Here is a 25,571-nt window from a genome sequence, read left to right on the forward strand (position 1 = left end):
TAATTAATTATAAAATATAAAAATAATATTTTAATATTAAAAAATAAAAATAATTAAATATTTAATAAATAGTATGTGTAAAACAATTTAGGAAGATTGAGCTATATTGAATATAAATCAAAATTTATAAACTAAATTAAATTAAAAATTAAAAATAAATTAAATTAAACATCTCCAATAAAAAAAAAAAAAGTCGAGTCCCTTTTAAGTTTCTTTGGATACAGTTTTCCATTATCGTTTACCCTTGTTCCTCATGCAGAAACAAACCCCATAACAGCTAATAATGGATTGCCTTCAGCATAATATGCCACTTTGATAGTTCCGTATAACAGATCTTGGGGTTGTTGTCTTTGAAGGCAGTGCAGACAAATTAAACAGGTGAAAAGCATCATGTTCACATGGTACTTCAACTTTATATATATATATATTGTCGATTCAATCTTGCAACGCTTCCTTGTCTCTACTTCCACCACCAAAATTAGAATGCTATGTAAAGTCTATTTGTTCAAAATCATCTACATCATAGGATGATGTAAGTATTTTAACATAATTATTTTTAATTATATAAAACACAATATACAAAAGATATATTAATAAAAAAAATTATATTTTCAATATAATTATCTGCTGTTTTTACTAATTGTAAGTATCAGTGGCTTTGCACTTAATTGTTTATATGGTAACCTAAAATAAAAAAGCGAGATGGTGCCAAACTTTGAATGAGCAGTCTTGGCACTGTTCTGGGAGCCCCACTCGGCTGTATTTTGAAGGAGTAACGTCTAATTTATCTTTCAAATAATATGTTTGGATTTGAAGTTTTGGATAGGATCAAAAGAGACAACCAATCTAATCAGATTCTTTCAGAGTAGAAGAAGTTGTTAATGAGGGTCTCGTGAATCTTTTCTCGCCAACTACTGTAAGACTTAAACCTTCTGCGTAATTTGTTGAATTCTCCTCATCTCTCTCCCCCTTTCTTGAGTCTTCTCAGTTGGATTCTCGGATCTGTAAGCTAGCTTTCTCTCTCCTGTAATTTTTGTTATATTGAAATATCTTGTGGCAAAAAGATTTGTATTCTTGTTTAATGCCTTGTTTCAATGAAATTCTTGAAACCCTTGTTGCTTATTCTTTGATTTCGGTCGCCAGTAGAAAGAATATGTGAATTTCATGTTATAACTCGTTGATTTTTTTTTTGCCTATCAATTTATGATGATTATCCTTTTCGCCATGTTTTCTGTTTCTCGATAATCTGTGAAGACCATCCTGTTTGTATTGATTTGGCTCTAATTTTATTTTCAGATGAATTTTTTGTCCTTAGTGGTTAGTGTTTAAAACCCATGTTGCCTTCTCGGTGATTAGGCTGTTTTACTTGGCGATTTGTCATACCCATATTGTATAATTTCTTAGATTGGTTGTTGAAATTATGTGTTTTCGTTTTTGAAATATTTGTAAATCTTGTTTTTGTTTGTTGCAGGAAGAAATATTTTTCTTGATCTTCAAATATTTGAAGGGCAGATGTCTGGTTACATAACTGCTTTCTATGAAAACAATATGAGGTCTAGTGGTGAAAATTTGGTTACTGCTATAGTGCCTTTGATGAAACTTCTCTGCCTTATAATTATAGGATTGATTCTTGCACACCCAAAAACCCAAATCATCCCCAGAGCAACATTTAAGCTCCTAAGCAAGCTAGTTTTTGCCCTGTTCTTGCCCTGCCTAATCTTTACTGAGCTTGGTGAAAGCATTACACTTGAAAACTTTGCTCGTTGGTGGTTTATTCCTGTTAATGTACTGGTTAGTACAATCATTGGTTTCTTTCTTGGGCTGTTAGTTGTGGCAATATGTCACCCACCGCCTCAGTATAACAGATTCACCATTATCATGACTGCCTTTGGAAACACTGGAAATCTTCCTCTAGCGATTGTTGGATCCGTGTGTCATACGAAAGATAGCCCATTTGGAGCTCATTGCCACTCAAGTGGAGTAGCTTATGTTTCTTTTGCCCAATGGGTTGCTGTAATTCTGGTTTACACACTTGTTTATCATATGATGGAGCCACCATTACAGTATTATGAGATTGTTGAGGAAGAGTTTGAGATTGAGGAACAACGACCAACCCCTGATGTCAGTAGACCTCTCCTCATAGAAGCTGAATGGCCAGGCATTGAGGATAAAGAAACTGAACATTCCAAGACTCCTTTCATTGCTAGGATTTTTAATAGCATCTCAAGCCTTTCACAGATCAATTTTCCTGACATTGAGCTCGCTGGAGAAAGTACAGCAAACAGTCCTAGGTCCATTAGGTGTTTGGCTGAGCCAAGAGTTGTGAGGAGAATACGAATTGTGGCGGAGCAAACTCCAATACGTCACATACTTCAGCCTCCAACAATTGCTTCTTTATTTGCTATCATTATTGGGATGGTGCCTCAGCTAAAAGCTTTTGTCTTTGGATATGATGCTCCATTGTCTTTTATCACAGACAGTTTAGAGATTTTAGCTGGTGCTATGGTGCCTTCTGTGATGCTTATTCTTGGAGGTATGCTAGCTGAGGGGCCAAATGAGTCTACACTCGGTCTTCCAACCACAATTGGTATATCTGTAGCTAGGCTTTTGGTGCTCCCTCTGCTGGGAATTGGCATTGTAGCATTGGCTGATAAGCTGAATTTTCTTGTAAAAGGGGATGCAATGTACAGATTCGTGCTTTTGTTACAGTACACAACGCCAAGTGCCATTTTATTAGGAGCAATTGCCAGCCTGAGGGGTTATGCAGTGAAGGAGGCTTCTGCACTTCTCTTCTGGCAGCATGTCTTTGCTCTCTTCTCCCTTTCCTTGTATATTGTGATCTACTTCAAATTGCTTTCTTACATTTGAAGTACTCTTACTGTCTAAAAGTGTTTGTGGAGCAGTTGGTTGGCATCCGTCAGGTTTTCAGTCCCCTGTCCATTGGATTTTATACCTTTAAATACTATGGATTTATTTATTTGCTCTGTCCATTGGATAGTGGTGACGATAATGAATGGTGCTTTCTTCATGCAAGTTGATTTGTGGAATGACTAAATGTGGTGCTTGTCCTGTGATACCCATTTGATCTATAGTTAGGAAACTTGGTCTCAAAATTCCAATAAGCTGGGTTATGGATTTATTCGACTCAAAATGCAAGCCTTGCACTCCCTTTTGGATTCATGTAACGTTTATACAAGCTAATGAGTATACACTTGACCATTGAATTAATAACTTGACATTGATGGTATGCAAACATACTTGTTTTTAATCTGTCGATTCAAAAGTTGGAAAGTTTCTGAGAGGAGATTGATGGGTATTTGGATGATTGCAAATCCTTAGGAGCAGCAATTGGGTTTGCTTAAGAGGCGTAGTGCAGTTTTCATCGAGCGGATAAGAATATTGTGGGTCAAACTCTAAACATCACATGGTGATGATGATACTCATTTAAACCATGAACGTTTTATAGAAAAAGGAAGGCATCTGAAGGACCTGAAATCCAAGCATTGGGAAACTTCTGAGAGGTTGCAAAAAATTCAGAATCCAAAAGTGTCAATTGTCAAATGCGTGGATTGATTTGTTTGTGTTGCTTCAGGAACAGGGGAGGGAAGAACGGTCAAGAATCAAGATGGCCAATTTCTATTCAAACTTTGTGGTAGGGTTCATGTTACAAGGTCCAACTTGGTCTTTCTAGCTTCATCTGAGGTTGATATTCCTTGTGCAACTTGCTTGCTTTTCTTTTCCACAGTCCATATAGCTTTTAAGTCCCTCCAGGATCATCGTCAAACCTGAAGTTATAATAATCTAGCAATTCATTAGCATTATTAAAGAATTATTTAATGAAGTGAAAAGGTCTTAGACATGATAAGTAGAGAGAGAATTCAAGCAGAATAAAGCACAAGAAACATGAACCATTGAAGGTGAGCGGAGGAGCAAAACATTTTGACTTCCCCAAGAATATGTACTGTTGCAAAAATAATTATTTTCTTTTTAGCCAAAAGAAAGACAAAAGTAAGAATAAAATGATGGAGTGGCTTTGCCATAATCCCAATGAAGAAGGCACCAAATCTTACCATAGCATGGATTATTGCCAATGTAGGAAAAGCAAATAAAATGATGGGATTGGGAGCCAGTAACAAATGATATCATATCTAGGGGTGTGCAAACGGTAAATTCGGTTTCGAACCGAATCGAACCGATAAAATTAAAAATCAAAAATCGAAAATTGAAAATTTTAAAAATCGAATCGAACCAATTGATAAGAGAAAATCGAATCGAATCGAACCGATAAATTTCGGTTCGGTTCGATTTTAAACCGATCAAACCGAAATTTATAAAATTTCATATTTTTAACATTAAATCTAAATAATAAAAACATAAAAACAAAAAAAAGAAGAAATCAAAACTCAAAAATCTTTAGGTTCGGTTCGGTTTTCTTTGATTTCAGTTCGGTTCGATTCAATTTGATTTGATTTTTTTTATTTCCTATATATATTAATAATTTCGGTTCGGTTCGATTTTTTTGATTTTTTTATGAAAATAACCGAACCGAACCGATTAACCGAAATTATCAAAATTATAAATCGAATCGAACCGATTAAATTTTAAAATCGAACCGATTGAACCGAATTAACCGATTAAATTTTAAAACCGAACCGATTAAACCGAATTAATCAGTTCGGTTTGGTTTTTCGATTTAAACCGAAAACTGCACACCCCTAATCATATCACCCAAATCTTACATTTTTTTTTCAGTTTTTTTTTTTTAAGTATGTAATTTTAGATCGAGAGTAATATTTTTCTCAATATTAATGATTCTAAAATTCGAATCACTTGTTGATTATTTTCTTTCTGTTTTTTGATATTCCTTTTTTTTATTCATTTTAAAATAATTTTTTCTCTAATATTAAGAAATATTAATGACAAGATATTTACATAAAATTATAATTTAATTTAATTACTTTAATTTTATCAATTTAAATCAAATTAAAACATTTTATGATAATTTCATTCTATTAATAAAAATAATAATAATAATATATTATTTCCTCTCTTCTGCTTTCTTTGCTTTCTTCCAAAAGAACCCACATAGGATAATGTTGAGTATTTTTTTTTTTAAATACCAAAATTCCATATAATGAAATATATCTTGTATTTTTTTATAAAATAATATGAAAATTTATCTAAATCAAAAGTATTTATTTATTTATTTAGATCAAGATATTGCTATGGATTCGCATTCTGTAGCCCTTCAAAGTGGAGACTGCAGGTGTCAATGAAGAATGATACAATACATGAATTCCTTTTTAGTTTTTTTTTTTAATTAAAAAATGTTAATTAATTAATTAATTGATGGCCACCGCGGGAAATACGCCAATTTTCCTTTCCAATCAAAATTGCCATTCCTTTGGAAACCCTTTCCTTTCCTCCCGTATCTTTCTTTCCTTCCTTCCTCAGGACCACAACAGTTCCATTCCTTCCTTCTCTTCTCCTCTATAAAGTCACAACCCCATTCCCTCTTCTTCCCTACACACAAATCCTATCTCTCCCCATTCGATATCTTCTTAGTTTCTTTTTTTTCCAGATAACTTCCGTCTCTTACTCTCCCTCTGTTTCTTGTTCTTTTTTCCTTGTTTTTTATTTATTGAGCAAAGAAAATGGCTATTCCTTGTCCTCCCCTTCTTGGATCAGAAAAGCTGTCCATCGAGGGAGGCCCTTTGTCTCCTCTCTCCTCACCACCCCAAGTAGTCCTCACCCAAGACGAGCTTAAAAAGATTGCCGCTTACAAAGCCGTCGATTTTGTCCAGTCTGGCATGGTTATTGGCCTCGGCACTGGCTCCACTGCCAAGCATGCCGTCGACCGTATTGCTGATCTCTTACTCCAAGGCAAATTGAACAATATTATTGGCATACCCACTTCCAAAAAGACCCATCAACAAGCTTTGTCTCTTGGCATTCCTCTGTCCGATCTTGATACTCACCCCAATGTCGATCTAGCAATCGACGGCGCCGATGAAGTGGACGCCGATCTTAATTTGGTCAAGGGCCGAGGTGGGTCTTTACTCAGAGAGAAAATGATTGAAAGTGCTTGCAAAAAGTTTGTAGTTATTGTAGATGAGTCTAAATTGGTATCCCATATTGGAGCCAATGGAGCAATGCCGGTTGAGGTTGTGCCTTTCTGTTGGAAATTCACGCAACAAAGGCTTCAACAGTTGTTTGAGTACGCTGGTTGCATGGCCAAGTTGAGGACTAATGGGGGTGAAAATGGTGATCCATTTGTCACTGATAATGGGAACTACATTGTAGACTTGTTTTTTAACAATGATATTGGTGATTTAAGGGCTTCTAGCGATGCTATTCTGAGGCTAGCTGGGGTTGTGGATCATGGAATGTTTCTTGGCATGGCAACTACTGTTATTGTTGCCGGTGGGCTTGGGGTCACCATCAAGAACAAGTAGATTGAGATGAGTATTTAACAATTACCCAAAAAAAATGTCGGGTTGCTAACCAAATTGGGAAATTTTTTACTGGTTATTGTAACATTATTGACATCTATCATGTGGAGGTATTCTCCATTAGTTTTGGTCAGAAAAATTTAGCAAGGAACATTAGGAGCTTTTGTATTCTGTGGGAGCCTGAATAATCGGCTTAATACGTGTCAGCTGCCATATCCTCTTCTTTTCAATATAAAAATTACGCCTCTTTTAAGTGGATGTTACCTGTTTTACTTGATACATGTTGGCATGCTTTTCAGACTGGATTAGACTTTGTGTCAAACAAAAACAGTAGCTTTGTTGATATCAGCAGAAGTTTGCAAAGTTGTATCCATGTTCAGTTAACAAAACATGCTTGTTTGTTCGTTTGGCTCGCATATGTTGGTTGAATTCTTATTTAAGTCCTCAGTATCAGATTGGAGGATGGGGAGTAAGGGCTGTGCTCTTTTCCTTTGAACTGCAATTCCCCTTTTTTTTTGTCCCTTTCTTTATCTTCCTCACTCTTCCTCTTATTGTATAATTTTCTTGTTAGTGGTTATAGTTGAACCCTATAGGAGCTGTTTTTTATTACAAGTACATAACCGCCAGAGAACCTAAATGACCCCCATGTCTTGATGATATCTTTGAGTTTGTAGGCCAATCCATATTCCAGTGGATGTTACCTGTGTTAATTATGCAATGTTTATTTTAGAGAATTTATGCATTTGAAATGCCATGGTTTGGAAATTATCTTTACGAAGATGGGAATTGGTTTACATGTTGAACATAGGATTGTCAATTTTTGGATCGAATTGTGCCTGTACCAATGACTGTAATCCAAGTTATGTTATGTATGTGGGTGCTACATGGTACAAGTTAATTTATCACTACCGAGCTTTGGCAATGTGAGGTGTTCATCCTGCTTGAGATAACTTTTTTTCTCATGGGTCAGTGGTGTCATTAGAAGAGAAGCATTGCAAGTTCACCTTACAGAAGTGAACATTGAAGGGAGTTGTAAGGTAAAAGGCTGAAAAAGCAGGTACCACAAGTTTACACTGGAATTAATGACTGAGGCTTGATTAACATTGCATCTCTTTATAGAGGAATATTGAGAGAGATTTGATTAACAAGGTCGAGCTGTTGCATACAAAGCAAACCTGTGGCAGAGATGTATAGCACCTTGAACTTGAGATTTTGTTATGCAAGGACCTGCAAAATCCTCAGTTTCTTTTTTCTTCTTTTTTTAGCTTTCATAAACACATTGATAGCTTCTGAAGAAATTGAGTCAATTTGGCCATCTTAGTTGTGTTATTGTTATTTATCTTGTATTCCCTCTGAAGAACACATTGATGGGCCCTGGTCTCATGATTTTCAAGAGGAGATTGCTTACCTTTTAAGTTCTCTCTTAGCAAGTTTTTGCACATCTGCTTACTTGTCATGTTAAATACATGTGAATTGCTAGGATCCTAGAGAGGAAAAGTGAAGCCATTTGCTAATTTCAGATTCAGTGTCGGAATACTAGCGTCCTTTGATAGAAAGATGACCTCCACATTCCAAATTACCGTTAAATCTAGTATGACCAAGAAACGTTACTGAAATTTCAGGAATTCACTTTGCCGGCATTATTTTTTCATCACTTGGGAGATGGGATGAAAGATATAAATTGAGGAAAAACTTAAAAGTCTAGCAGTGAATGAAGGACTGAAGGTGGTCGTGTTAGCCTGCTAAATTCTTTATTCTTTAGTGTAGGTTTCGGGACACTCCTGTTCAATGGAGACTTTCAATTCCAGCTCTTTCTTTCCAGGCAACAGCTCTTAGGCAATGTTTGGCTCGAGGAATTTCGGATAAAGGGGTTAACAAATTGAAATTCATCATTTGACTGATAAAAAAGATGGCAATATACATGGATTGTTGAAACTCCCCAGTCCACCACAACTCCTTATTTTGAAATCTCATTTTCTTATTAGAATTAGGTGAAATTCTCCATTTTAATTAATGGAGGTTATTTTTAAATAATTTTTTATTCCAAAATTCCTTAATCTCTATTCAAACAAGGAAAATTATATAAATTTATAGAATTAATTTTTTTGAACTAACATTTTAATTGATCGATTAAGACCTGCTTCAACAATAACTTTTTTAATTTTTAAAAATTAAGAGAGTGTTTTTATTATAATAAAAAAAGATAATATTACTATTTATATATTTAATATATTTATTTTTATCGAATATTTTTTATTTAAATTATTATATAAATAACTAATTATTAATAACTAATAATTAAATTAATAAAAAAGGTAACTATTAAAAATTAAAATAATTAATAATTATTAAAACAGTTAATGTTACAGAACAAACCCTAAAACTATACTTCTCTGTTAGAATTGTTATCTATCCAAGGGTTACAAGAACCGAGCATGCCTCCTTGTAAACCTGCAAAACTGCTTATTTCTTGGTTTCGGCTTTCAAGGCTCACTATTAACTGCAAAAGGCAACCGAATTTGGGCAGGCATTTCTGGGCTTCAAATAACTTTGAGGAAAAATATCAGTGGGCTTCTCACAAACGACAATGAAAATAAATTAACAACCCATTTAGTTTCTCAAGGGTGAGCGTGGGATCAACCAATAAAATATGAGAAGATGGCATATTTATAAAAGCTTTATCATTAAAAGCCTAAAATGAAGAGCTTGCTGTTTGCTGGTTTTTAGTGTAAAAATTATATTTTTAATAAAAATATTATTTTAAATATTATTAAAAAAATAATTAAAAAAATTATTTTATTACTTTAATATTTTTATAATTAAAATTTATTAAATATAATTTTAAATTATTTTTTAATATTCTCTAATTAGGTAAAGTCACATGGATCAGTAGGAAGAGGAGAGAAAGAACCCCATGAATCATATGTGCGCAGAATCTTTGTTGGAAAAAAATTAAGTGATTTTCAGATGATTTGTCATGTGATTTAATGTTAATTTATTGCATAATTGTTGTTTGATATTTCAGATGGAGAGCAACTGGAGATGGGAGGGGAACAGTATGGAGGCTCTGACTCATAAATTGGGAAAGAGAGTTGGGTAGAGGTAAGGATAATGTTTATTAATAACTTCTAAATTTTAATTTAATTTAATATATTTAAATTATAAAAATTTTAAAATAATAAAATAAATTTTAATGAATATTTTTAAAGTTAATTTTTAACAATTAAAATTTCAATAATCTTATCATTAGGGATAATAGAATTCAAATATAATAAAAAAATTAAATCAAACTGAATTAACTTAAATTTTTAATTTAATCAATTTAATTTTATTAGTACTTTTAAGAACTTTGATTAATAAACTAAAAATAAACAAGGAAACTGAGTCTACAAAAAGAAACTCAGTGCTTGTACTTAGCTCATTTACATATTATCACATTGTCCAAGCCTTTGAAACTTAATGCATAAGATAGGAAAGGACAGGTGCAAAAGGAGAGAGAGAGAGAGAGAGAGAGAGAGAGAGAGACCTCCTTCCTCCTTTCAATTGTTGAAAACTTAGTCCATAAAATCTCTGAGTTCTAAAAGGTTAATTACTAATTAGGCCAAAAGCAACATTGATAATGACAGAATTGTAAAAGGCTCTATCTCTATGATAGAATGTGATACAGGCAAATGCCCCTTTTTTTTTAGTAGGAATCCCCCTTTTAATTTCTTTTACTTTTTTGTTGATAGAATGTGACATAATTGCAGGCAAATTATCACTCCTCTCATCTCATGTTTTAAGTTTTGGAAAACTTTTTTATGTTTTTAACTTGCTTTAATAAAAATTAAGGATTTTATTTTCTATTAACTTTACCATATATTAATATAATTTTATTAAACTGGACTCTACAAATAGCATGAAGTAAATTGTGCTTATATTTCAAATCCCACATTAAATATGGATTATGTGTATATGAGAGTTATATAAGAATAAAAAATTTATTAAAATTGTCATAATTTTAATAATAGTCTATTTCTGTTATTAATTTATGTGCGTGTGTATTCTATTTATTGATAAAGAAAAAAGACGTCTCAGTGAAAATAATAAAGATCTATGTGAATTATATAAAAATAAAAATTCTATTAAAATTATCATAGTTTTAAAAGTAGTCCATTCTCATAATTAACCGGTGCTCATAGATTGTCACTGAAAGAAATATTTTTTTATTAATTAATTAAGTTAAATATTTTATCAGCATGATAGGATCTTTTAAATCAAGATGATTATTATCTTGTATAAATAATTTATATTGAATTTATTTATGTAAAAGTATAGAAAAATGATTATTTACATTTTAAATTGATATTCAGTTTATATATTTTAAATAATTTAGTTATTAAAAATTTTATGATTAAACTCATATGAAAATAAAACATAAAAAAGAAAAACAATAACAAAGATGAGCACAACCCATTTGTAGGCAATATCTTCAGATAGCTTAATAATTCAATTTTGTCTTAAATGATACAATAAGATACAAATCGCATCATTTCATTTTGAAATACCAAAACCGTTTGATTTTGACGTACGTTCAACTGCTTCACTTAAAGCTAAGCTAAGGCCTCCAACGCTCCTACACCACTCCGTACGCTTACATTCATTTTGAAAATAACCTCTCCATATATATATTTTGAAATTACAAAATACAAATTTCATATATTTTAAAAATTTTAGTTTTTTTAAATATTAAATTAAATATTTAAAATATACCATATTTTATATATTTTTATAAATTAAAATTATAATCATACTATATTTTTATAATTATATTAATTTTAGTATTAGTCTAAAAATAAAAACCTTAATTATTTTGCAGTTGGTGGTTGGTAATTAATTGATAAAAGTTGATGGACATTAATATATAATTAAAGGACACTTTTTTTAATATATAAAATATTAATAATAGAATATTTTAATTTTTAATATTATTAAATAAAGCTCTTATTCCAACCATTTTGCTATTTTTATTAAATAAAGAATTTTCATTAAATTAAAAATATTGAAGTATTACAATTTTTATTTTTTTCAAAATTATTTTTAAAATTATAAAATTTTGAAATTTAAATTTTAATTGAAATTAATTATATGAAAAAAAATAATGGATGATGAATCAATAGAATTAGAATAAAGAAGAATCACATGACTTTACCCAAGAAGAATAAAGAATTAAAGAATGATATCGTTGGCCGCTTGGAGGTTTTCGCCTTTCGGCTTGGACAGGGACACGACCTCTATAGATAGAGATGGAGATTCGTCTCTGTTATTTTCCATGTGTGGATGTAAATCCTTCTTTTTTCTTAATTAAAGCAGAAGACCAATTTAATTTAAATTAGTAAAAGAGATAATTTTTGTAGTTTGTCCCCTTATTTCATTCTCGTTTTTTAATTTTAATTTATTATTAAAAAAATTTTAAATTTTAATTTTATTTTATAAAAATTTCTTTGAAATGTTATAGCATATTTTTAAATTAAAAATAATATAATTATATTTTTATCTCATTTTCTTTCAAATTTAATAAAAATATAGAGATTATTTTAATCACCAATTTAATTTATCATAAAAATATCAATGACATCACAATAATTTATTTTTTGAAAGGAAGAAGATTTATCTTTTTAGTGAAAAATATTGAAACTATATTTAATCTAAATTAGATAATTTTTTTAAAAATAAGCATAAAATTTAAGAATTTTTTCATACCAATCTAAAGTTAAGAGATAAACATAAAATATAAGATAAATTTTAAAAATGAACTATAAAAATTACCTAAGTAAAAGAGTATAATAAAACATATTTGAAATTCCAAATAAAATAATTCCTAACATATTATATATATATATATATATTTGGTAGAATAAAAAAATAAAAAAAAAAAAAAAAAAATAAAATAAAAATAAAATTTATTTTTTTTTTATATAAAAAAAAAAAAAATATAAAAAATAAATATATAATAATTTAGAAATGCAAAGTAATATTTAAAATTTCAACACAAGCTTTCATTATTTTTTTTATGCCACATATGTAGAATGATATTCATTATATAGATATTTTTTTTAGGATTAGGGAGGATAGAATACATTCATGAGATTTAAATCTTAATGTCACTTTTAACGAGCTATTAAAATTTAATAAAATATAACCTTTTATCATTAGCTAGAACATAGATTAAGCAATTATTGTACATGCTAAGAGCACTAGAAATAGTGCTTTACTAAAGCCAAAAATTTATTTTTTTTTTAAATTTTAGATAAATAGATTCATATTTGAATGATCCCTTATAAATTCGATAGGTATCCAATCTATGATTGAGAAATTAAACATTGTTTAGCTCAAATGAATCACTTTCTGAAAATTTTACTTCTCAGGAAGTAAATTACTTAGTTTAAGTAAATAACTTACTTATCGAGAAATAAAAAAAAAATAAATAATTTTTCACTTTGCAGCAAATTAATACTTACTTCCAATTAAACAACATATGATGACATGGCCCTACTATCATTTTAATAAAGTATATATGATATAATATCACTGATTTGCAGGTTTTATTCTGTGATCCGACCTCTTTATGCCTGGATCTTTTTAGAGAAGTCAAGGATTGGAATGCTGCAATGGACATAATCATCATGAAATTTTAAAGGGTGAAATCTTTCTTTGCTAAGTTTGGAGAATTTGAGTCTGAACCAATCGGTGAGAGAAGTGAAGGAGAAAGAGAAATTGATTTTAGCGAAATCAAGTGGGAGCAAGAAAGATCGACGTGAAGAGAAAAAATAGAAGATTTTGAAGTTAGAGAGACTGCATGAAAGGATGATAGAAGAAGAAAATATATAATTTCAACTTAAGCGAGGTTATTTTGTTTTTTTTTTTTTTTTTTTTTTTAATATAGAGAGTTCACGTTAATATGTTAATTTGTAAATTGACAATATCATATAATATATAATTTATTTTTTGTTAAATTAAAATTTAAATATTTTTATGCTAAAAATTAAAATTTTATATAAACACCATCCATTTATAAAAAATTAAAATAAATAAATGATGAGTGAAATTTAATCTAATTTCAATTAGTTAAAATAATTTTAGAAATAATATTCATATCTATAATCAATGCCTTTATTATTATTTTTTTAATTTAATTGGTGGAATAATACTCAGTAACAATTAGTGAGATAACATGAATTATTAGTTTTAGTGGAAAATATTTTAAAAAATTTTCTCATTACAATGATAATAAATTTAAAAAATAAAAATAATTCATAAAATAAAAATTTCCAAAAAAATTGTACCAAACTACATCTTATGGACAATGTTATTTTTGTTATTTTATTGTAATAAGAATTTTAACAGAGAGTCAATTTAATTCAATGCACGCGAAAACGGCGACGTGTCAAAAGCAGAACTGAGCAAATTAGCGGTTGAAACGCCGGGGACGGTGCGCGTAGCGTTAGTGGCAGAAGTGCGAAACGATGGCGCGGCTTTTCATGCATGGTCTTTGGTGATTTCCTGGCCCCACCAATCGGCGCGTAATAATTGACTTTATTGAGCTCCAGGTCGCCCCACACGTCTCTTTGCACCAGTAAAAATAAAAAAAAATAATAGGTAATAAAAAATAAAAATAAAGAGATAGAGCACCGTTAAACGTACGCATGACATTACAATTAACAGCGACAATCCGATCTGATCTGCTTTGAAAACGCCTATCAAATCAAATCAGGTATTATTCTTATATGGGCCCCCCTACCTCTTAACGATTTGAGAGTAACATTTTGCTTACGGTGCACCTAACCGTAAAATAGTAGGATCTCGGTTACTTAAAAGTCTAAAACCACGTTTTGTTTGGTGATTGAAATAGAAGCGTTAATTACGTGTATAAAGTCAATTTCTTGCTCAACGACAAAGCGGTGAACTGCCGTGTCGTTTCTTAGTTCCTTTTTCCCTTCCGTTTCGCTCCCTTCCCCTTTTTTTTTAAATAAGAAGATCTTAATTCTTGATTTTATATCGAAGCCTTAAATTATTTTTTTAACATTGAACCTTAAATATACTCTATTGTTTTTTAATTAAAAAAATTATTTAAATTAAAATAATTAAATTTTTTTATTTTAAATATAAAAATAAATAAAAAAATAATTAATTAAATTCCAATAAAATTTTAAGATAATATTTTTAAATGAAACTAAATTATGGCTAATTGCCTATCTATGTATTATATGAATTATTAATTATTTTATTTTAATAAAATAAGTCAATATATATTTTTATATTTATAAAGTTAATTATAAAATTATGTTAATAATAAAATTTTAAATTAATTATAATTTTATTTTAAGTGAAAAATAAACAAATTAATTAATAAAATATTTTTTAATTAATTAATATATACCAATAAAATGATAAATAAAGTAGAAAAAAAATACATATATAATGTGATGATTTTTAAAATATCAGGATTAAAATTTTTGTATACATTAAATATAAAATATTTTTTAAAAATAAAAATTTTAAATTTTATAAATAATTATTTATATATATATATATATTTATGTATATAATTTTTATAAAACAATTCACATTTTTTTAATCTAATTGAAAAGTTAATTAAAAAAATTAATTTTAGATATATATGACATGATGAGTAGAGTTTCTGAAATTGTAAACTTAGGAATTTTAAAATTTTTAGAAAATGCAACAAATAAAATTTTAAATAATTATTATTTTTATATTTGAGATAAAATTTTAGTGATTAAAATTTAAAAATATTTAAATAAAAAATAATATTTAATATAATAAATTTATTTTTATATAAAAATTATAAAAAAAAATGCTACATGTCAATTTTTAAAATTTTTTTATCTAGTAGAATAATACATTTTTATAAAGTCATTTTTAAGATTTTATATATATATATATATATATATTCCTATCAATTGAATTAATCACAATGAGATTAATCTTAAATTCTTAAATAAAAATTGTTAAAAAGTATTAAAAAATAATAGAAAGAAAGATTAGTAAGTGAGCTAATTATATTATTAATTAATGCATAATAATAATAATAAAAATAATAAATATATTTAAAGAATTAAAAAAAAATGAAAAGGTTGGAAGCAGAAAATCTCGCGTAAAACAAAAGCTTTTGCTTAATACACTCAACTAATGGCAGAGCAGCTGATTAAGCCGTTGCTTTACTGACTCTAATCACACCCGCCTTTTTAGTCTCTCTCTCTCTCTCTCTTCCCCCATGTGAAAGTCACCTTTTCTCCTGCAAATTAGCAAATCAGGGACCATTTCCATGATTTTTCTTCCTCTTCTTATAAGACCCTAATGACTGAATCATACTCTCACACTAACAACTCTCTCTCTTTCCTTTATTTTCTCTCTTTCTTGCTTCCCTTTTCTTTGATTCTTTTCTTTATCTCGTTAGATTTGGAGAGAGAGAAAGTGTGTGTGTGTCACTGAGATCCTTGGGAATGGGTTTGCTTGATTTACGGTATTGGTGAGAAGGCTGTGCAAAATGAGGATGTTTTTGGTTACAAGATTTAGTTTCTTTCTTCTTTCTTTTTGGATTGCCGTTGCTCTTGTTTTCTTGTGCTGCTTTTGCCCAGTTTCAGCTCTGCCTCAGAATGGCGGAGTCTCCAGAGATTCTCTCAAGTTTATCTTAGGTTCGTTAACAGAATGTGCTTAATTCAATATCCTGATTGGTTTTGGTATTTCGAATTGATGTTGATGTGTTTTTCCCGTAATTTCGATATCTGGGTTTTGTTGATTTTCTAGTGATTTTATACCTGATATGGAAAAGGAGATGTCTTTTGGCGTTTCAGAACTATTTATGCAGAATTTAGCTGAATAGTAGTACTGGGCTTTCAATGGTAGTTATTCCTTTTCGCTTATTTTTCTTTTTCGCAGGAGAGGAGAATTTGGGGCCATGGAGAAACGGAATGCCGGAGGCTGCTGCAGAAGCACCAGGCCCTTCTGATGATAACACGCTAGTACTGGCAGCGAAGAGAACAAATCGACCAGACATTCTTCATGGGTTTAAGCGTTATCGGGGTGGTTGGGATATCACCAATCGCCATTACTGGGCTGTAAGTCTTGCCTTTTGTTCTCTCTGTTATAATTTTCTTATAGTATATGTTTGATCAGGAAATAGAAAGGAATGTTCATCAACTATAATGAAACTTGATCAAAACCTTCACAAATTGAATAAACTGCAGATGCTACACGCACTTAAAAGATGTGGAAACATGGTACTGGCTCCTGGGCTAGAAATGTTTGAATGAACCTGCTAGCTTTTCTCCACAGTGGGAAACTAAGATCTATGTTTTTTTTCTTTTCTTGGGTACTATTAACATGGAGCCAAAGGCCAGTCTGTTGCCTTTTTATCATTAATTAAAAGGTTGAACACACACACACACATATTGTAAAATTATTTGAAGGAAATTATAATTGTGTGCTTGTGTGGCTACTTAGTTTGGTCTCTTATTTTCATCCTAGATGGCTAGCATTCTTTGCTAATACTTCAAATAATTATATATATATTTTTTTGGGTAGTGTTTTTGACTAGTGTATCTGCAGTCTGTTGGTTTCACAGGTGCTCCTGGTTTTATTTTGGCTGTCCTGTGGTTGTTTTCATTTGGATTGGCCTTTGCATTACGCTGTTGCTGCCGGTGGAGAATTAACATTAAAGGCAAAGGATCTGATAGATCTCAGAGGATTTGTCTCATAGTGCTTATAGTGTTCACATCTGCTGCAGCGTAATAATCTTTAAAACTTAACGTCTATCATTGTAACACTTGTTGGACTTCTTTCTGTTTTTCTTTTAATAAATATTTGTCTTGTGGGTTTAGCATAAATAATTTCATAGAGAGACTTAATTTAAAATTGTTAAAATTTCATTGTTGTTGATAGTTGGATTAATACTATATATATAAAAAAGAGATAGTTGGATTAATGCTTGGAATTGGCTCCCCCTTGATTTAGTTAGGTTTTTGTTCTTTTACTTAAATTATAAGGTGGAGAGGAGGGATGCCTAGAGAGGAGGTTGTGAAATGTGGAAGCGGTGTTGGTTGAAGTTTTTAATTACTAAAAAGGAATCTACAATTTATTTATCAGGACTTTGTGTGAGTGATTCTGAAACTTGGGAGTTGGTTTTTGATATTTGACCAGTCATTTCTGCAGATTATGGATTTTTTTCAATTGCATAAACTAATTAGAGTTTTAGCCATATTTCAAGTTTATGTTATTTTGTATTGGATGGATGTTTTATGTTATCTTTATCCAACAAATTAATGAATTCATGATGCTATTCATCCCTCATTTTCCACTTGTTTTACGTTGATTTTATGGAGCATGCCTTCTATATTCCTGAAAAGACGTCTTCTCGTTATTCTGTCTGACACCTAATCTCTTTTATTCTTCAGGGTTGGTTGCATTCTTTTATCTGTTGGTCAGGATGAATTTCATGGTGAAGCTTTGCAGACTCTGAAATATGTTGTGAACCAATCAAACTACACTGTACAAACTCTGAGAAATGTCACATGGTATTTGTCACTTGCAAAGACCATCAATGTGGCCCATGTATTTCTTCCTTCTAATGTCATGGATGATATTGACAAGTTGAATTTAGATCTAAATACTGCAGCTGATACACTAGAAGAGAAGACAGGTGAAAATTCTAGAAAAATAGTAAAAGTGTTCAATGCTGTGTGAGTATCTGAAATCCTTAGTAGTTGATAAATTACACCACCATAATTTTAACATACTTGTAATGTTGTTGGATTGATTTTGAGTTCAACTTTGTAGGCGATCAGCATTGATCACTGTGGCGGCAGTAATGCTTATCCTGGCTCTGCTTGGTTTTTGTATGTGTTTCTAGAAATACCTATTAATTGTTAATTTTTTATCTTGGAATTAATTTTCTCATGTACTCATTCTTACCTGTTTATTGAATTGTTTTTTGTTTCAGTCCTTTCTATCCTTGGGCACCAACATGCTATTCATATGTAAGTCTCGTATCTTAGATGTTCTCTGGTAATTATACTAACACACGGTTGTAAGGTGTTTTTGATGTCTGTATCTAATGTTACCAACACTTTTTTTCCAGATTTGTAGTTAGTGGGTGGTTATTAGTGGCAATTACATTCATTCTTTGTGGAGTTTTTATAATTCTTAACAAGTAAGATTCTTGATCTTTTGTGGAAAGATTTCTGTTCTTTTATTCTGTATTTGTTTATTCATATAGTTTGAAATTTTAGTAAATTGAAATTTAGTATGCCATGCTTTGTTTTATTTCTAAACCACCTTCATATGCAATACATAAAGAATTTCCTGCAGTTGGTTGTGCAAAATTATGTGGCACTCAATATATTCTCATTTGTGATTTCTTATATATAAAATGTATGAGTCATCACTCCTATCTGATGTTTTATTTTTAATTGAGAAATTACTGCTTATAGAACTGTTGCTAAGATGTAAAACTTTTTCCCTTTTTGAAATCTTTTAATTTCAGTGCAATTTCTGATACCTGTATGGCCATGGAAGAATGGGTAGATCACCCCCATGCAGTGACTGCTCTTAGCAGCATCCTTCCGTGTGTTGACCAGAGCACGACAAACAAGACACTCATTCAGAGTAAAGAAGTGATAAATGATATTGTAAATGTTGTCAATACATACATATACACCTTTGCAAATGCAAATCCATCCCAGACCGAGTACAATTATTATAACCAGTCTGGACCTTTCATGCCTCCACTTTGTTACCCATTTGACTCTCAGCTTCAAGACCGTCAGTGTGGGCCCCAAGAGGTGTCCATGACAAATGCATCCATGGTATGTCTATCAATTTTTGTTATTTGGATCTCTCTCTTATTTTGCCTCTAAGCCTCTTATAAAAAGCTGTAACTGGCAGCTTTTTTATCCTTCAAGATTAATCAATAAAATCTCACTAGGGGACTGGGTTAACACGTTGAGTCATGGAATTTTGTGAAAGAGAGAGGCTATTGTACATTTGAGATAACAAGGACCATCTCCTGTTTCGGCCATGCAATATGCTGTAGTTCTTGATCTCATCCATGGTCATGGTATAGGTCTGATATCTTTAGGTCATTTGTGATTGGAAAAGTTCTTTTTAACTTTGATTGTTACAGCTTTAGAGGTTTTGCTATTAAGTTTACATTATGGCATAAAATGTGGCTTTGTTGAAAAGTACGGTGATTTCTTTCCATTAGTATTAGGTAATGATTATTTTGTACAGAGAATCAGAGATAAGCTGAAGCTTGTCAGAGTTTGTTATGTTTCGCGATACAACCTGAAATGTGAAGTCTGAACTCTTAACTATAGAATCAATAGGTAGTAAAGAAAATAAATGGATGAGAGGGTTGGGGTGAGCATGCATATATCAGTCCTTGCAAGACTTGGATATCAGTGACAGGATAATTTTTTTTTTTTTCTACTTTGAATTGTTTGCCCATGATGGATATGTATCATACTTTGATGGAAGAAGATAGTCAAATTTCTTTTTCATTGTTAGACCTATGAAAGAGGTGAATCACTTCTGAAGCCAACCAGTACATAAATGTTACAAGAGTAGATGAAGTATAGGTTGATGAAATGTTGTTCAACATACTTCTCCAATATTAAAGCTGAAGTTGAATGTCTTCAAAGCTTATTTTTGCCCATGTGCTCTTATTGTTTGGATTCCTGGTTCATTTGATATTGACGCACCTGGTAGTTGCATGTTGAGAAATTGTGATTTTAATTACCTGGAAATTTCTTCTGTATTAATGAGTTACTTATCGTCAACTTATAGAACAATTTTGATAAAGTCCATTGGTTTGTTTAAATTCTCAGGTTTGGGAGGACTATGTTTGCAAGGTCTCACCATTTGGGCTGTGCACAACTGTTGGTAGGGCGACCCCTGAGATCTACGACCAGTTGGTAGCAGCAGTAATGGAAAGCTATGCTCTAGAGCACTATACCCCACTTTTGCTCAGTCTCCAGGACTGTAAATTTGTCAGGGACACATTCCAAGAAATCACCTCGAATTATTGCCCTCCATTGGAACATTATCTGAAGATTGTAAATGCAGGACTGGGCCTTATCGCAGTTGGAGTTTTACTCTGTCTCCTCCTCTGGATACTCTATGCAAACCGCCCCCAAAGGGAGGAAGTGTTTGTGAAATTACCCTTGCCAATAAAAGGCGTCAATAGCAGGAGCAGCAATAAGAACAGTTCAAGACATCACGACAACAATGATGCATCATTGTCAAATACTAGTGAAGTATAGCGAATTAGAAAATCAACACAAAATCATCTTTATTTCTGTGAGTTCAGTTACATCCCGTAACAAGGGAAGATACCAAGATGGGGCGAAGTTCCATTTTGAGTTGTAGGATAGTGATCATATGTGCTGTATTGTTACTCTTGTATGGATGAAGTGTTTCTTTTGTGAATACAAGTTGGAAATGAAATGAAATGAAAATTGTGTCTCTAGAGAACCAAAACTTAACGGTGTATATGATGCTGCGCATTGCTGGGAGGTTGTTCAAACTATTTAAGGCTGTGTGGGCATCATGTTTAGAGCCCCGTTTGGTATGAAGCTGGCCAAGGTCTAGTTGGTTTAGAATGTGTGTGGTTGAACATTATCCCCTAAAAGAAAATTCAGTCAATGCAATGATAAATTGTGTCGTTGCTATAAATTTTTTGGGTTTTTAACCTCAAACTAGCTCTTGAAAAAAAGACCCAAATTTCTCTTTCTAATTGCACCAAAAAATGAATCAGAAATGCTTGCAAACAGAATTAAGATAGAAAACTGTGCAAGATAGCAAGCCTTTGCTCTCAATAATACAGCTGCTGGTCCCCATGCGACTAGGAAGAATTAACTTGCAGAGAATGATCATGGTCATAAATGCGGAGCCTGATAAAGCCCAATTCATGTCAAACATAAACCTAAATTATTCTTGAAGCAAAATTTTTCCTCGTATTGGTTTTTCATTGAGGCCTGTTCAAGACTTCCCGCCTATTAACAGAGAACTCCATGAGCCTATTCCAAGCTGATTTTTGAAGAACCAAAAATGGAAAAGAAAGCAAGCAACCACACCTAGAAAATTGAAAAGAAAGATTATAGACTGGATGATCGCAACATAAAGCAACCTCGTTACAAATCCCTTGGGCCTGTATTTGACATCCCCAAGTCTAAACTCAAGTAATGGAAACTGAGAGCTACGCGGATTTACCAGAAAGCTTTACAGTTCAACATCATCCAAGATGCTCGTTTCTCTGTTGTTACCCATTTCAGAAGAAGCGCTTCCCACTTCTTCTGGCCTATTTGGTCCCTCTAATATGCCACGAAGGCCATGAACGACGAGCCAGTCACTCTGGTACATGTCCGGGAAGCTAACTGGGACTTCGTTGAGCATGAAAATATCACCAGATCTGCTTATGCGAATTCCAAACCCCTCCGAATATGTATCTAACACCATCCCATCATTGAAATTAACCAAATCCTTCCATGGCATCTTGCAGGGCACAACATGCCTAAGAAAGATCGAAGAGTACTCATCCACATTACCAACAAAACCCTTCATCACTTCATCAACTGGAGCAAAGATTGTTAAGGCAGGGCGGTCCTTAGAGCCCACCAACTGCAAATCCAGAAACGACGCAATAACAGAGAACGCCTTTGATCTCAAAACCCCAGTTGCCTCTTTAAACGAGTAAAATCCACGGCCGGCCTCGAAAGAACATCCATGCTTACCACCAGTTCCTGGAATTTTCGGCGAAACCTCAAAATCTGGATCCAAAAACTCGCCGATCCCAAGAATAACCAAAGATCCATCGTCATATATCGGCGACCCATTAATCTTGACTCCATTTACAGAAATAGCGTCATCGTCAGATGGCCCGGAAGTGACGGTGAGCGAGTGATTATCAAAGAGAGTGGGGATCTTGGAGCCAGAAGAGAGGGGTTTGAGGGAACGGAGGTGGAAAGAGAGAGGACTGAAATGGAACTGGAGGAGGGAAAGTGAAGGCTGGCCTGAGCGAGCAAAGGCAGAATCAGAGGGAGAGAATATGGTGAGAGCTGGAGAGTGTGGAATCAGAGAGTTGGATACGAGTTGCAAAGTAAGAGACATGGATAGGTAGCCGGAATTTGAGAGAATATCGGCGGCTACAAGGAGTGTTTCGGAAGGGACAGAAGAGGAGACGGAGAAGAGAGAGGAGAAGACGAGAGAGATTATCAGGAACTTGTTTGCCATTGGAAAGAGAGCGATTTTGATTAGACGTAGTTGCTGAGAGAGCCTCAAGGAGGAGATATGAAGAACGAGGAAACGTTCAAGGCTTTTTGGCGGGAATTTCATGAAACGTGGGAGATTGTGATTAGTTGATATGGTATAAGAATGAAAGTTTGTTGATAGGCAGTTTTCGTAGAATGACGGAAATGTCCCTGATGGTTCTTTCGATTTCTAATTTGGACTTTTGGTTCAAAATTATTATTTTTTATTCAATAAAAACTAAATAAATTGAAATAATAACTGTGTTAATTGTCATACGGCGTGACGAGATAATTTTTTTAATATAAAATTGATAAATTTTAATGATAATAATAATTTGGGATTTCTCCTTGGTTTTGGTCTAGGCTCGTTATGGGTATCCCTCTCCACCCAGGTTGGCCGTAGAAATGTTTTGATTGGTTTCTTGGTTTCAGATCTTGAGGCTTGAAGGGGGAGATTGCATGTTGAAGATCTGTCCAAGGTAGCTGTGATGAAGAAGTTCCTCTTGGCTTGGTTGTCCCATGGATCTAGTAGACAACTCGGTTTGATTTGGAAGGGTTATTATTGCTGCGACGTTGGTTTTTCCAGGATTTTTAACGTCTTTCCTCTTCGTGTGAAAGGCAGTATAACCTAACTTTTTTTAAATAAAAATAGTTTTTAATATTATTCTAATTTTATAAGATTATTTTAAATCTTTAAATTTAATCTTAGAACTTTGAAATTTTTTATTATTATATGTATTATTGTTATTCTTAAATTCAATTATAGTTGTTTAAGATTAAGTTATATTACATAAATATAATTAAATTTCCTTAGTATATTATTATTATTATTATATGTTTCATTTTAATTTAATTTAAATATGTTAAGGCAGGCTTGGACCTAATGGAAAAAAGGACCTAAGTGAAAGGACGCTTAGAGATTAATAAGTAAAAATAAAAAAAAAGATTTTTTTATCAAAACCCAGCTACCCCCACACAAACACCCCACAACCCCCCCCCCCCCCCATTTTCTCTCCCCCGATTTCACGCTATTTTTGCAGCCCTCTTTCTCTTTCTTTCTTTCCCTTTTTCTAGCGACCACCCTCCCATCTAATGAAGATCGGTTAGACCCAGGCCACTCAGCACCGTTTGGCGATGCAGGATAGCGAAAGGCAGTGTTTTTTGGTGGTTTCAAAGAGAGAGAGGGAAGCTTCTAGCGTCCTTTTTCGGCAATTTACACATCGGACAGTAGATTTGAAATTGGTGTTCGATTCCCCTCCCTCTAATCTTTCTTTTCTGAACAACCATGTCCGGAATAGTGGTATTTTCGATGAGGTCGAAGAGAGAGAAAGAAGCAGCTTTTTGATAATTTTCCCGATGATTCAACCGTTCGATCAGCGATCCGAGACTACCATTGAACTCAGCACACTAAAATCTTTGAGATGGGTCTAACCCCACTCCGATCAAACACCGTTTGGAAAAGACGATCCATATTGCTTGGTGAGATTTTCGAACCTTTTTTATTCTCTTAAATTAAAAATAATTATATGATAATACTAACAATTTATGAGCTTCATTTAGGTGCGATCGGATTGACGATAGCTCATCGGTATTCGGGATTGAGTTTTTGGCTTGGTCTAGACACCTGGTGAACCGTCCCAGAAGGTAATTGTATTTACAGTCATTTCCAGTGTTTTAAAACGTTCCGGATGTATTCTAGTTAAGCTAGCTGAATAATCTGTAAAATAATTCTAACTTAGTAAAATTAAGTAAAATAAATTTAATTAATATAAAGACAATATAGAGGATCTACAAAAATATTTTTTGTAATTTTTAAAGTGCTGGGAATAATTATTTGGACTATAGAGAAGTGAGGAAATCGAGCTATAGTTTGAACGATTGGACTTAAATTAGATTTCTCATAGACTCTGGATAGGCATTATGATTGTTATTATGGGCTTGAGACCTTGTATGCTATGTTTAGTTGAGTTTTTCTTACAGGGGTTGGGTTTAATTATAGGGGAGATTCTATCAAAATTTCGGAAAGATCTTAGGATTAATTACTGCTTCTGCAGTTTAAATTAATTGGTTAATTTTGTCAGTCAATTGATAGAGATCGGTGTGTCTGTGTAGGTGATCGGGCCGGTCGTCTAATCCTGCTAATTGGACCAGCTGCAGTCGAGTCAATCAGTCTGTAAGTTGAATATTGATTATTTTTATAATTTCAATATTATTTATATTTTTAGCATGCTCATACATTTTATAAATATATTTATATACTTAGTTAAATAAAATAGGAGCATTTTTATTGTTACATATTTATTTTTGATAATTACTTATATTTGCTACCTTGAGGATAATTTGAAACTCTGTATGTGTTATATATGGCATATGATGAATATGGATTGAACGGGTAGTCGCAGCTTGAGCTAGTCTTACAGAAACTCGGTCTTTATGGATATGAAAAGTCTCGATAATGCATGATTTTGAGTTAATCTTGTTGGCTCCTGCACTTGGACTTAAGCGAAAGTTCAGCTTGAGTTGAGCTTGCTGGCAGGATTTAGATTGAGAGAACTGTATAGGGAATCAACTCTTATATTTAGCTATAAAGGGATCAACTACCATATTTATGCATTGATGTGATACATTGAGTGTGTGAGTAGCTTCAAACTATCTTCTCGTGTGAATATTGTAGAAGTTGCATCGGTAATCAACATATAAAATCACTGAGTCGAACGCTCACTCATGTTCAGTAGTTTTTCCCCAAGTTGCAGGAGAAGTAATTTTTCTTCATAATCTAACTTGCATTTTTTCTTGCAAGGTATAATATTGT

General features: G+C 32.2%; 4 protein-coding genes across 5 annotated transcripts; 3 read left to right on the forward strand and 1 right to left on the reverse strand.

Moving 5' to 3' along the window:
* The first annotated feature begins 687 nt into the window (after positions 1–687).
* LOC131171920 (protein PIN-LIKES 2-like) lies at positions 688–3,033 on the forward strand. 2 transcript variants are annotated; one of them, XM_058132205.1, is made up of 2 exons: positions 688–916; positions 1,472–3,033. In XM_058132205.1, the coding sequence occupies exon 2, from the start codon at positions 1,513–1,515 to the stop codon at positions 2,866–2,868; it is 1,356 nt and encodes a 451-aa protein (XP_057988188.1). In that variant the 5' UTR covers positions 688–916; positions 1,472–1,512; the 3' UTR covers positions 2,869–3,033. The 2 variants fall into 2 exon arrangements, with proteins under 2 accessions (XP_057988188.1, XP_057988187.1); XM_058132204.1 differs by having other exon boundaries at positions 689–1,004.
* A 2,416-nt stretch (positions 3,034–5,449) lies between these two features.
* Positions 5,450–6,710, forward strand: LOC110650452 (probable ribose-5-phosphate isomerase 2). Its single transcript, XM_021805415.2, has one exon. It carries the CDS (start codon positions 5,655–5,657, stop codon positions 6,453–6,455), a length of 801 nt encoding a protein of 266 aa, XP_021661107.2. The 5' UTR covers positions 5,450–5,654; the 3' UTR covers positions 6,456–6,710.
* Positions 6,711–15,719: 9,009 nt separating this feature from the next.
* LOC110668403 (uncharacterized) lies at positions 15,720–20,990 on the forward strand. The gene is made up of 9 exons (XM_058132206.1): positions 15,720–16,150; positions 16,395–16,573; positions 17,064–17,242; positions 17,909–18,193; positions 18,291–18,349; positions 18,454–18,490; positions 18,592–18,663; positions 18,997–19,318; positions 20,339–20,990. Exons 1-9 carry the CDS (start codon positions 16,003–16,005, stop codon positions 20,771–20,773), a joined length of 1,716 nt encoding a protein of 571 aa, XP_057988189.1. The 5' UTR covers positions 15,720–16,002; the 3' UTR covers positions 20,774–20,990.
* A 604-nt stretch (positions 20,991–21,594) lies between these two features.
* Positions 21,595–22,830, reverse strand: LOC110668404 (putative fasciclin-like arabinogalactan protein 20). The gene has a single exon (XM_021829610.2). It carries the CDS (start codon positions 22,740–22,742, stop codon positions 21,732–21,734), a length of 1,011 nt encoding a protein of 336 aa, XP_021685302.2. The 5' UTR covers positions 22,743–22,830; the 3' UTR covers positions 21,595–21,731.
* Positions 22,831–25,571: the final 2,741 nt, after the last annotated feature.

Source organism: Hevea brasiliensis, chromosome 13 (genome assembly GCF_030052815.1).
Source record: "Hevea brasiliensis isolate MT/VB/25A 57/8 chromosome 13, ASM3005281v1, whole genome shotgun sequence".
Classification (NCBI taxonomy): domain Eukaryota; kingdom Viridiplantae; phylum Streptophyta; class Magnoliopsida; order Malpighiales; family Euphorbiaceae; genus Hevea; species Hevea brasiliensis.